Raw genomic sequence first — 13,325 nt, 5'->3', positions numbered from 1 at the left:
CTGACTGTTGAGTTAAACCTGAAATGTTGTTTCGCTAAGCAGCTAGAATCGCTTGCAATTTGTTCCAGAGAAAGTTTAATAATTGCTTTCTGGGATTTCCTCTCCCATATTTATATTTCATGTTCATTCACTCCAGTAAAAGATCTTTCAAAGGTAGATCTTTTTGAAAACCTACCTCTGTGTGCAGTCATTAGGTTAGTACATACATTCCATGTATTCCATCATAACATAATGTCAGATTTTGTTTTGAAGTCCCTTGTGCTAAATGGTTTCATATACATTGTATTTTGGGTCATCTATGAAACACTGCATTTCTCAGTTAACTAACAGGCAGGAATCAGCTGATGGTAGTCACAACCAAGTGTCCATTGATGACAAAACTGTCCAGTCAAATAAATTTGCCCACTACATTCAGGCCAAGGAACTGATATGGGAAACAATCATGAAAGGAAACTGTAGGCGTTTCATCTTTACTAGTTTAGTTTAGAGATACAGTGCGGAAATAGGCCCTTTGGCCCACCAAGTCTGCACCGACCAGTGATCCCCGTACAGTAACACTATCCTACACACACTAGGGACAATTTACAATTATACCAAGCCAATTAAACTACAAACCTGTACATCTTTGGTGTGTGGGAGAAAACCAATGATCTCAGAGAAAACCACGCAGTTACGGGGAGAACGTACAAACTCCATACAGACAGCCCCCTTAGTTGCGATCGAACCCATGTCTTCGGCGCTGTAAGACAGCACCTCTACCCCTGCGCCACTGTGCCGTGCTAGATCATGTTCCTTTAAGTCATGGAGCCGGAGGTCTTGCTCCTGCATGTTTTGTTTGCCATTTCATCTCATCATTTATAATCAGGGTCCTAATCAGTATTATTAGTGTAATCTGGAGATTTTATCTGCGTGATGGGAATGCTAAAGAAATATTTCTTGTTAAATATTGGATTTGTACTGTAATGATTTGTTATTATCTGCTCTAATTTGGTTCCCCTTCCAGAAATGTTGTGACTGCTGTACATTAGGTATTATATTTTGGAACCAGTACAGAGGGTGTGAAGAGAAGCCAAGCCTAGGCTTCCCCTGCAGTCATGCATTTATGAGCTGCTGTGAGGAGGCTGAAGACCTGGGTCATTTTCCCGTGAGGCACTGGCTCAAGCCAAGACCACTTCCTGACACCACTTCCATTCCTGAAGAAGGTACTGCATCATTTTTATATATGGATTGATCATTAAAAATGATGATATGCAATTTCACATGATGGGAACAGGTCAAGTCAAGTCAAGTCAAGTTTATTTGTCACATACACATACGAGATGTGCAGTGAAATGAAAGTGGCAATGCTCGTGGACTTTTGTGCAAAAGACAAACAACAAAACAACCAAACAAATTATAAACACAATCATAACACACATATTCTTTTTCATAATAAATAATGGAAGGAAAAACGTTCTCTAGAGTTAGTCCCTGGTGAGATAGGCGTTTACAGTCCGAATTGCCTCTGGGAAGAAACTCCTTCTCAACCTCTCCGTTCTCACCGCATGGCAACGGAGGCGTTTGCCTGACCGTAGCAGCTGGAACAGTCCGTTGCAGGGGTGGAAGGGGTCTCCCATGATTTTGTTTGCTCTGGAGTTGCACCTCCTGTAGTATAGTTCCTGCAGGGCGGGTGAGTGAAGTTCCCATAGTGCGTTCGGCCGAACGCACTACTCTCTGCAGAGCCTTCTTGTCCTTGGCAGAGCAATTCCCAAACCAGATGGTAATGTTCCCGGACAAGATGCTTTCCACCGCCGCTGCGTAGAAGCACTGGAGGATCCTCGGAGACACTCTGAATTTCCTCAATTGCCTGAGGTGGTAAAGGCGCTGCCTTGCCTTACTCACCAGTGCTGAGGCGTGTGATGACCATGTCATATCCTCAGAGATGTGGCCTCACAGATATTTAAAACAGTTTACCCTATCCACAGGATCCCCATTTATCCTCAATGGAGAGTACGTCCTCGGATGATGTGTCCTCCTAAAGTCCATGATCAGCTTCGTTTTTTTGATGTTCAGGAGGAGGCTGTTATCCTACTGTTATCCGTCACAAACTGCAAAACACTTTGAGCGAAGCTTTTGACTGACCACTGCCTACTTCTTGTTAGTTTTGTTTTAGTTTAAAGTAACAGCGCAAAAACAGGCCCTCCAGCCCACTGAGTCCACGCCGACCAGCGATTCCCGCACATTAACACTATCCTAAACTAGGGACAATTTACATTTTATACTAAGCCAATTAACCTACAAACCTTTGTAGTGTGGCAGAAAACTGAAGATCTTGGAGAAAACCCACGCAGATCACGGGGAGATGTAAAAACTACTGACCAAAATCAAAACTGGTGGTTGAACATTAATTGAGAACCTTACACACTAATTTGGTAACTTGAAATGTCGTCCTACCCAAAACTAGCGGGTGGCACTAGAACTATGCAAACCAATTTCTAATCTGCCATAGCACCCTGACTGTAACATCCATGGTGAAATAGGTAAACCACAAACTATCTTGCCCTGGGATATCAGATGCCTGAGGAAGGTGAAGAACGGATTGATAAGAACTATTCCAGTGTGAAGGATTGCAGCGGTGAGTTTAGATAATGCCAGCTAGGTTCGAAGATGGAAATGAGAAGAAAACTTCCCCATTACTGGATGGTTTAAGGGCCTCCAAAATAGATTTAAGATTGTGGGCAACACACATAATAGGCTCTGTCCAGGAACCCCGACAGTTTTTACAGGTTTGGCAGGGGTTCACTTGCACCTCCTTCAACCTCGTCTAGACTAAGCGTAAACTAGACATCGTTTCGCTCAGTCCACCTGGACCTACGTGAACTCCCAGTTGCCAAACACTTTAACTCCCCTTCCCATCCCCACACGGACCTTTCTACCCTGGGCCTCCTCCACTGTCTGATTGAGGCCAAACACAAATTGGAGGAACGGCACCTCATATTTCACTTGGGCAGCTTACAACCCAGTATTGATTTCTCTAACTTCAAGTAACCTTTGCATCCCCTCTCTCTATGCCCTCCCCCACCCAAGTGGTTGTATTTTTTCACTAATGTCCTGGTGAGTTTCATTATTTGTATAACTCGTTTCAACCCAGCCCACAGCTACCAATGGCCTGTTTCCTTTATCACCGTTACTTTATTGCATAACTTTCATTCATTTGTTCTATATCTCTCTACATCACCGCCTACATCACCGCCTACATCACCGCCTACATCACCGCCTACATCACCGCCTACATCACCGTCTCATTTCCCTTTCTTCGGACTCTCAGTCTGATGAAGCCTCAACCCAAAATGTCACCTATTCCTTTTCTCCAGAGACACTGCCTGCTGTGCTGACTTACTCCAGCATGTTTCGTCGATCTTAGACATTATAGGCATGTTTGGAAAAAAATATTTTATGATCTGGAAGTCACTGCATGTTGGAGAAGCAGAAGCAGAAACTACCGATGCTCCTAAAGGAAAATTGGATAGAGCTTCATTTGCATGACTTTGAGAACACGGGACAATGGGTTGCTCTACTAAGCATGGACTCATTGGGCTGAATGGCCTTCTTTGTCCACATTGTCCACTGCTAAATGGCAACCAGCCCTTTGCATACTACAATGCTCCATGGAGAAGCTGCTGCTGTTTCTTCTGCTCCTTTCTCTTCTCTTCTTTACATCCCAGATCCCAAATCATCATTAGATGGGTAAGATAAGTGCTATCGAAGCAATGGAATATTTTGGTAATATTCCAAAAGCCTTCCCAAGTAAATGGCTCCAATCTCGCATGAGAATCACAGGGCGGACTGGCTGGCCATTTTCCCTCAGGCAGGTTATTAGAGTGTACCGGGTTTACAGATATGCGGCCGTATATATTTGAACCCTTGCAATTAATATACTTGCAAGGGTTACATCAAATATGACCACCGGGAGGTCATGAGAGGTTAGATCGGGCGATGCACAGAATCCCTTGCCCAGAGTAGGTGCAATCGGGACCAGAAAACGATCGCCCGAAGGGGAAAAGCTTGGTCTCACCGTAGCTATTTCATCTGGGCTGACATCTAGAGCAAGCGGACGCAAGCGATAGTTTCGGCCGGGACTGAACCAAACCTTAAGCTCGGTTAGCAAGTACCAAGATGACCTCCCGGATTTGGGTCAAATTGGCTCAGAGGTACTTCAACTCCCCCTCCCCCTCCCGCCTCCGACCTCTCTGTCCCAGATGGGAATGGCTCCTCCTGCTCCACACTTATGATCTTATGAAAAGCAGGCAGGTGGGAAATTTTAGCTGGGAACATGCACCTCATATTCCATTTGGGCCGAGGGCCTGTTTCCCCCGGTATCATCTGTGACATCGCCCAGTATTCTAACCCAATTTTGAAATGTCCTTCAATGTCTCCTCCCATTCCTTAGCCCCCCCTGCTAATAATCCTCCCATTGGTCAGTGCGATATGCTACTCCTCCTTTTCCCTTTCTTTTTCCCCACCTCTCCCCCCTGTTGCCCCGATCAGTCTGAAAGAAAGGTTCTCAGTTTCCGTCAGAAAAATGTTGCCTATCCCTTCGCTCCATAGATGCTGCTGCACCCGCTGAGAAGAGTTTCTCCAAAAATGCTTTTTTTGTGTAACCTTCGATTCTCCAGCATCTGCAGTTCCCTCTTAACAGGTAGTCCTGAGTCATTGTTGGATGAGGGGAAGGTGACAACGAGGTGTCCAATCTGTAAAATTAATCAGGACGAGAGTGAAACTAGTCGGGGAACTAGCGTGGGGAGGGACTGAGACAGAGGAGAAATTAATATTCATACCGCTGGGTTGAAAGCTGCCCAAGCGATATATATGAGATGCTGTTCCTCCAATTTGCGTTTGGTCTCAATCTGACAATGGGGGAGGCCCAGGACAGAAACTAAGTTCCCATGGTCATCATCTGCTTTGATCGTCCTTTTTCACACCTTACTTTCTCTTTGTACCCTTCCATATCTCTAGTTTCCCTCTCCCCAGACTCTCACTCTAACGAAGGGTCCCGACCCGAAACGTCACCCATTCCTTCTCCACAGAGATACTGCCTGACCCGTTGAGTTGCTCCAGTATTTTGTGTCTACCTTCAGTGTAAACCAGCATCTGCAGTTCCTACATAATCCTGAGCTCTCAAACAGAGCAAAGGATTTTGAGCTCAAACATAGATTGCATCATATAGTTTCAAGTATCTGGTGCGGCGTCTTTTTTTATAGCAGCAAGTCCAGGACATTCCAGGAATGCATTCAGCAAAATATTAAACCAGGAGCAAATGGAAATGAAAAAAAAAAGAAACATTAAGTTTAGTTTAAGGGCTGTCCCACTGTACAAGATAATTCGAGAGTTCTCCAGAGTTTCCCCTGATTCGAACTCGGAGAATTACGGTAATAGCCACTTGTAGGTACTCGGGGCTCTCGTGGACATTTTTCACACTGTTGAAAAAACTTCATGAGCTTACCACGTTTCCCGAGTACCTGCCGTTAGCGCTACGAGCCGCTAAGAGACGTCCCGAGCTCTGATATATCCGCTGCGTACATTCTACGTACTTACCATGAGTTTGATTTTTTTTTTAACGTGCAGGAGTAGGCCATTCGGCCCTTAGAGCCAGCACCGCCATTCAATATGATCATGGCTGATAATCTAAATTCAGTACTCCGTTCCTGTTTTTTCCCCATATCCCTTGATTCCTTTAGCCCGAGGAGCTAAATTTAACTCTCTCTTGAAAACATCCAGTGAATTGGCCTTCACTGCCTTCTGTGGCAGAAAATTCCACAGATTCACATCTCTGGGTGAAAAGGTTTTTCCACATCTCAGTCCTAAATAGCCTCCCCCTTATTATTAAACTGTGACCCCTGGTTCTGGACTTCCCCCAACACTGGGAACATTTTTCCTGGAACTAGCTTGTCCAATCCTTTAAGAATTTTATATGTTTCTATATGTTGATACCTGTCAGAAAATTCCTCAATTCAATTTGAGAAGTCGCCTTGGCTGTCCAAAGTTGGCATTGGGCAGAAAGCTGGCCTATCCATTAAATTAAATGTGGAAGCATGGCAGAATATGTTGGCTGGGTCAGTCTCCAGCGCAATGATTTTTAAGCCAGAGGAACGAACCCAGTGGTAATTCTACTGCAGTCTAGCTTTCTGCGTATGAAAATAATCACTAAACTGCTTGTGACTCGTGAGAAAATTGGCTTTCATCTGCAGATAATGTGAGAATTGCAACACTTACATTGCCAAGCAAGCGTCAATTTCTGTGGATGTGCTTTACACTGGAGGGAACTTGGCTGGCATGCATTCCATCAGTGCTCAAGGATGTAAATTCACTCCACATGGTGGTGTAGTCACCAGAAGGTTGGGACAGGAGTGGGTCACCAGGCCCCTCCAGCCATCTCCGCCATTGATTCTGGTCATGGCTGATGTACTCAAGCCTCTGCTCCTCTTCTGTGCCAGTGCTCCATTGTCCTGAATTCCCCGCTCTTCCCTCACTCCTCAGTCAATGCTCCCAATGATTCAGCCACTGCATTCCAAAGACGTACAGGCTTGTTGGTTAATTGCCCCGAGATAATTGGAAATGTTTTGTTTCAGTTTAGTTTAGAGATACAGCGCAGAAACAGACCCTTCGGCCCATGGAGTCCGCACCAACCAGCAATCCCCGCACATTAACACTACCCTACACACACTAGGAGCAATTTTACACTTCTACCAAGCCAATTAACCTACAAACCTGTACATCTTTGGAATGTGGGAGGAAAGCAAAGATCTCGGAGAAAACCCACGCAGGTCACGGGGAGGACGTACAAACTCCATACAGACAGCACCCGTAGACGGGATCGAACCCGGGTCTCTGGCACTGCAAGTGCTATAAGGCAGCAACTCTACCTCTGCGCCACCGTGCCGCCCTGTCCCTAGTGTGTGTCGGATAGCATTAGTATGCGGGGATCTCTGGTCGGCACGGACTCAGTGGGCCAAAGGGCCTGTTTCCGTGCTGTATCACTAAAAACTAAACTAAACCATCTAAGGCAGACAATTCCGGAGCATCACAGAAAATATATATTTTTAAATTAATAAGCAATAAAACAGAAATTCATCTTCCATTGCACATATTAAATTTGTGACAAATTATGAGCCATGTTTTATTGAAATTAATAGAGCTGAGTTTCATAAAGAGATTTTTCTTGCAAAAATAACTACAAATAAAAATGTCTGACTTTTCCGCATGAGAAGAAAAAAGTTGGGTTGTAATTGTATTTGGAGATATTGTGCCTCTTGATTGTGTTATTAAACTGGGGGCATAGTTAACAACACAGATGGCCCTTGTTTGGATGCCAAGAAAAACGTGTTGGAAACAATAGTTTGGCTCTGATTTTAGTTTGAAAGTAATGAAAAGAAATGGACATTACTGGATGTTGGCAGAAGCCTTCTATCAAGTTCCTGTTGCCAGTGGAAAATTGACTTTAATGTTGTTTACATTCATTCTGGCAGTATGGGCAAATATAAAATGAACAGAGGGGCACATTCTGAACACGTTTTTTTTTCCATCATCTGAAAAGTATAAAATGCAATAAAGTTGAGCAGCTTTTGAGAAGGTGCTGAAATTAACTGACAGTTGCAAATGTGTACAGATGAAAAGATACATAGACCCTAGATGCCGTGAAAATTAATCATTTTAACTGAAACTCTGACAAAGTTTTCATTCAGTAATCTGGAACCAAGTGTTAAAGACATGAACTTTTTATGGTGCCATTATTTTAAAAGGCTTTTCATTAAATATTTAAAAATATGACGCATGCATGGCTTAATGTTAAATGTAACCTAAATAATAACAATATGTTGTATTGAACAGGAATGCCAATTAATGATAAGATACAGCTTCTGAGGACAGTTTGCAAATGTTGATGTGTAAGCTGCATCAATCTTTGGCTAATAAAGATAGTTTGCAATACAATAAACCCTCGCAACAATTGACCACGGTGGGGGGTGGGGGTGGTGTCCATTATTGCCACGTGTCCGCTATAACAGGGTGCGGGGGGGGTCAATATTAATGTTTAACCCAATATCGAGTGGGAAGAAACATGGTGTCGGTGGTGGGTTAAACCAGTGGGAATTCACAAACCGTGAAGCCGCAAAGATCCCAGGCCCACACGCGCTGAGCCGGGGACTTTAGGCCACCGAGTCTGTGCCGACCAGCAATCACCCGTACACTAGTTCTATCTTACGCACTAGCGATCATTAACCCACAAACCTGCACGTCTTTGGAGTGAGGGAGAAAACCGGAGGACCCGGAGAAAACCCACGAGGTCACAGGGAGAACATACAAACTCCGTACAGAGAGCACCCGTGGTCAGGATCAAACCCGGGTCTCTGGCGCGGTGAGGCAGCAACTCTGCCGCTGTCCCACTGTACAGAAGCTTGAAAGCAACCACCACCAGACTCAGGAACAGCTCCCTCCTCTCTGTTATCAGGCTTCTGAATGGTCCTTCCCGAAGCTAGGCCATGGTCTGATTCACCTCCACCCCTTAGAGGACATCAGCTTTGTCTATTGAACTGATGCCCTACAATGATGACTATATTCTGCGCTCTATATCTTTCACTTTGCGCTACCTATTGTACTTGAGTTTGACCTGATTATATTTATGCATAGTATTATGTGATCTGGTTGGATGGCATGCAAATCACAGCTTATCTGAAGCTCGATACATATGGGAATGTTAAACCTAAACCTAGGTGTGGCTGCCTGAGGGATCTGTTCCTGTTTAGTTTAGTTTAGAGATACAGCGCGGAAACAGGCCCTTCAGCCCACCGAGTCCGTGCCGAACCATTGATCCCCGCATACAAACGCTGTCCTACTAACGAGGGCCAATTTAAACATACACCTAGCCGATTAACCTACAAACCTGTACGTCTTTGTAGTGTGGGAGGAAACCGAAGATCTCAGAGAAAACCCACGCAGATCACGGGGAGAACGTACAAACTCAGTATAGACAGCACCCATAGCCGGGATCTCTGGTGCTGTGAGCGCTGTAAGGCAGCAACTCTACCGCTGCGCTAACTGCTCTATGTACTATTTCACTGGGGAAGTTGTTGGGGCAGGCATTAGATATTAACCATTGCAACTTTCAGAAGTCATAAGGTCATAAGTGATTGGAGCAGAATTAGGCCATTCGGCCCATCAAGTCTACCCCGCCATTCAATCATGGCTGATCTATCTCTCCCTCCTAACCCCATTCTCCTGCCTTCTCCCCATAATCCTCTACACCCATACTAATCAAGAATCTATCTATCTCTGTTTCCACTTTGTATTTCTAAACTAAACTAAACTAAAGTAAACACTCGGTGGAAACAGACGGGGTGAACAGTGAGGATGCAACCACTCCATTTCCTACTGTTGTTACTGATATTTCCTATCTCTGCCTTAAGTCTCAATGAATCAGGTTAGTTTTAAGTGTAGGAAGGGACTGCAAATGCCGGTTCAAACCGAAGATAGAAACAAAATTCTGGAGTAACTCAGCGGATCAGGCAACATCTCTGGAGAAATGGAATAGGTGACGTTTCGGGTCGAGACCCTTCTTCAGACCCTTAGTTTTAAGCACAGGAGCTTTTGTGGATTGGGACACTGGGGGAACAATCTTGGACTCATACAGAAAATGCATTCACCTATCGGGACGATGCCTTCATCTTCCACCAGCCTGTTTCAATCTGAAAGAGCTCAGGCCTTGAGAACATGCAATTGTTGATGACTTGAAGTCATCACATCCCATTGTGATGCTCGGCCTGAGTCTGTGGGTGCCTTACCCACAATTAAAATCAGTAACAACACTAGGAAACAGAGCTGTTACGTCCTCACTGTTCACCACTTCTGTTTCTGTGTTTAGTTCAGTTTAGAGATACAGAGTGGAAACAGGCCCTTCGGCCCACCGAGTCCACACCAACCAGCGATCCCCACACATCAACACTATCCCACACACACTAAGGCAAATTTTACATTCATAACAAGCCGATTAACCTACAAACCTGTTATGTCTTTGGAGTTTCAGATTCAGATTCAATTTTAATTGTCATTGTCAGTGTACAGTACAGAGACAACGAAATGCATTTAGCATCTCCGTTGAAGAGCGACATAGCAAACGATTTGAATAAATAATAATAAGTGTCCGGGGGGGGGGGGTGGGGGGTGATTGGCAGTCACCGAGGTAGGTTGTTGAGTAGAGTGACAGCCGCCGGAAAGAAGCTGTTCCTCGACCTGCTGGTTCGGCAACGGAGAGACCTGTAGCGCCTCCCGGATGGTAGGAGGGTAAACAGTCCATGGTTGGGGTGAGAGCAGTCCTTGGCGATGCTGAGCGCCCTCCGCAGACAGCGCTTGCTTTGGACAGACTCAATGGAGGGGAGCGTGGAACCGGTGATGCGTTGGGCAATTTTCACCACCCTCTGCAATGCCTTCCGGTCGGAGACAGAGCAGTTGCCATACCATACTGTGATGCAGTTGGTAAGGATGCTCTCGATGGTGCAGGCGGTAGAAGTTCACCAGGTCTGAGGAGACAGATGGACCTTCTTTAGTCTCCGCAGGAAGAAGAGACGCTGATGAGCCTTCTTGATCAGAGTAGAGGTATTGTGGGTCCAAGAGAGGTCATCGGAGATGTTGACTCCCGGGAACCTGAAGATAGAAACACGTTCCACCTCCGTCCCGTTAATGTGGATGGGGGTGTGCGTGCCGCCTCTGGACTTCCTGAGTGTGAGGGGAAAGCAAAGATCACGGCGGAAACTCACGCAGGTTACGGGGAGAACGTACAAACTCCATACAGACAGCACCCGTAGTAGGGATCGGACCGGGTCTCTGCGCTGCCATGGGGAGAGTTAAAATTCCTTTCTACCCATTTGCAAGTGGCATGGGTCCAGAGTAAAAACAGACATGGATGTCGCAATAAGTAGAATTAAATTGCTATAAATATTCTGAGACCATTGGATAACTGACATACAAAGTGGAAAATGTCACACTTCAGCTTTGCCTGAGGATTGAGCTGAAGTACATTGTGGTGAATAGGAGCGAATGCTTCAGATGGCAGCTAAATGCACCAACAAGTGTTCGTTGTTAACATCGAGTGCTAAATAGAAACGTTTCATGATACTTGCTGGTTTAGTTTAGTCTAGTTTAGAGATACAGCGCAGAAACAGGCCCTTCGGCCCACCATGTCCGTACTGACCAGCGATCCCCGCTCATTAACACTGCCCCGCCCACACTGGGGAAAATTTTACATTTGTACATTTATACTAAGGCATTTATACATTTATACCAGGGCTACAAACCTGTACGTCTTTGGAACGTGGGAGGAACCCGAAGAGCTCGGAGAAAACCCACAGAGGTCACGGGGAGAACGTACAAACTCCGTACAGAGTAGCAGCTGTAGTCAGGATTGAACCCGGGTCTCTGGCGCTGCAAGGCAGCAACTCTACCGCTGCGCCACCGTACCGCCCTGACATAAGTTTTTTTTAAATTGGTTACACAGTTGCATTTATAAACCATGGTTTTTAGCATTAGCTAAATAAATATCATTTATAATAGCTACCTGTGAATCTTTCATATGTACAGACTGCCTGCTGACATGCATTTATGTATAAACATAAATAAAGGTGACTTTCATATAAACATATAACAATTACAGCACGGAAACAGGCCATCTCACCCCTTCTAGTCCGTGCCGAATACTTACTCTCACCTAGTCCCATCTACCTGCACTCAGACTACAACCCTCCATTCCTTTCCCGTCCATATGCCTATCCAATTTATTTTTAAATGATAAAATCGAACCTGCCTCCACCACTTCCACTCGAAGCTCATTCCACACTTTGCTGAACTGGTGCCTGTTCTAATGTGGCAGCTTGATCTGACCAAGATGTTGCCCAGAGTTTCATAGAAGATCTGTCGATAGTGTTATTTAGGCCAGTTTTTGCGCATTTCCAGATGATGTTTGTGGAATAAATAATTGAAATGCACCTTTTATACAGTTTTAGAAACAGAAAGCCAGAAGGAATCGCATTCACTGACAGATACCGAGACCGCATTTAACTTCATCATGGACAATGAACTAAGTGAATGTACGATGTATCCTGGACAATTGTGCCAGCATTTCTGCATCAAAACATTGGAGTCCTATGAGTGTACATGTTTCCCTGGATTTACCTTGCAAGCGGATGGACGCAGCTGCAAATCAGGTGAGAGCAAACTTATCTTCTCAAATTACCATGTATTTGCCTAATTCAAGAGTATGCCTTGGAAATCAAAATCTTATAACAAGAAGAGCCACTAGTGGATTGGAGGAGTGGGTGATGTTTCGGGTCGAGACCCTTCTTCAGCCTGAACGCCATTCTATTGAACCTTGAATTAGTTTTGTAAATTTCAATAAGATCATCTCTTGTTCTTCTAAACTCTTAAGAGTAAATACGCCTACTCATCCAATCCCTCCCCATAAGACAAACCTGACACTCAGGAACCAAGCCACTGAAATCAATCCTCCTTTATCACAACTGTGTACAGTACAGGCATAGTCTCACCTCGCCCCTATATCATTGCAGTAAGATATTTTGGCTTCTGTTCTCAGATCCCTTTGCAATGGCAGTCAATATACCATAGATAGACACAAAATGATGGAGTAACACAGCGGGGACAGGCAGCATCTGTGGATAGGAGGACCATTTTGACGTATGTTTCATGCACTTGTAGTCAATTTTCAATGATGTGCACAAGGACACAAATGCTCCATGTTGTATATGTTGAAAGGATGGAGCGACTGGGCTTGTTTTCACTGGAATGTAGAAGGATGAGAGGGTATCTTATTGAAACATGTAAGATTATTAAGAGATTGGACATGCTAGAGGCAGGAAACATGATCCCGATGTTGGGGGCGTCCAGAACCTGGGGCCACAGTTTGAGAATTAGGGGTTTACCATTTAAAACGGAGATGAGGAAAAACATTTTCACCCAGAGAGTTGTGAATCTGTGGAATTCTCTGCCTCAGAAGGCAGCGGAGACCAATTCTCTGGATGCTTTCAAGAGGTAGAGCTCTTAAATATGGCAGAGTCAGGGGATATGGTGAGAAGGCAGGAACGGGGTACTGATTGTGGATGAACAGCCATGATCACAGTGAATGGCAGTGCTGGCTCGAAGGGCTGAATGGCCTCCTCTGCACCTCTTGTCTATTGTACATGGATTTTTCCCAAGTTCTCACAATTGGAAAAAAATGCTTTTTTGTTGGTTATGTGCATGATAGTAAATGACCTCACATTTCACCCCAGTGTATGATACCTGCC

The 13,325-nt window shown here is 44.8% G+C and overlaps 1 protein-coding gene across 1 annotated transcript in view; it reads left to right on the top strand.

Moving 5' to 3' along the window:
• The window catches only part of fbln2 (fibulin 2), a 212,804-nt gene that overhangs the window by 128,773 nt on the left and 70,706 nt on the right, over positions 1–13,325 (top strand). Inside the window, exons 8-9 of the mRNA XM_055648332.1 lie at positions 1,004–1,202; positions 12,024–12,230. Coding sequence (XP_055504307.1) covers positions 1,004–1,202; positions 12,024–12,230 — 406 coding nt within the window. The remainder of the gene's footprint in view (positions 1–1,003; positions 1,203–12,023; positions 12,231–13,325) is intronic.

Source organism: Leucoraja erinacea, chromosome 16, assembly GCF_028641065.1.
Source record: "Leucoraja erinacea ecotype New England chromosome 16, Leri_hhj_1, whole genome shotgun sequence".
In the NCBI taxonomy this organism is placed as follows: domain Eukaryota; kingdom Metazoa; phylum Chordata; class Chondrichthyes; order Rajiformes; family Rajidae; genus Leucoraja; species Leucoraja erinaceus.
Note: the sequence above shows the minus strand (reverse complement) of the source record. Positions and strands in the feature narration are given on the sequence as shown.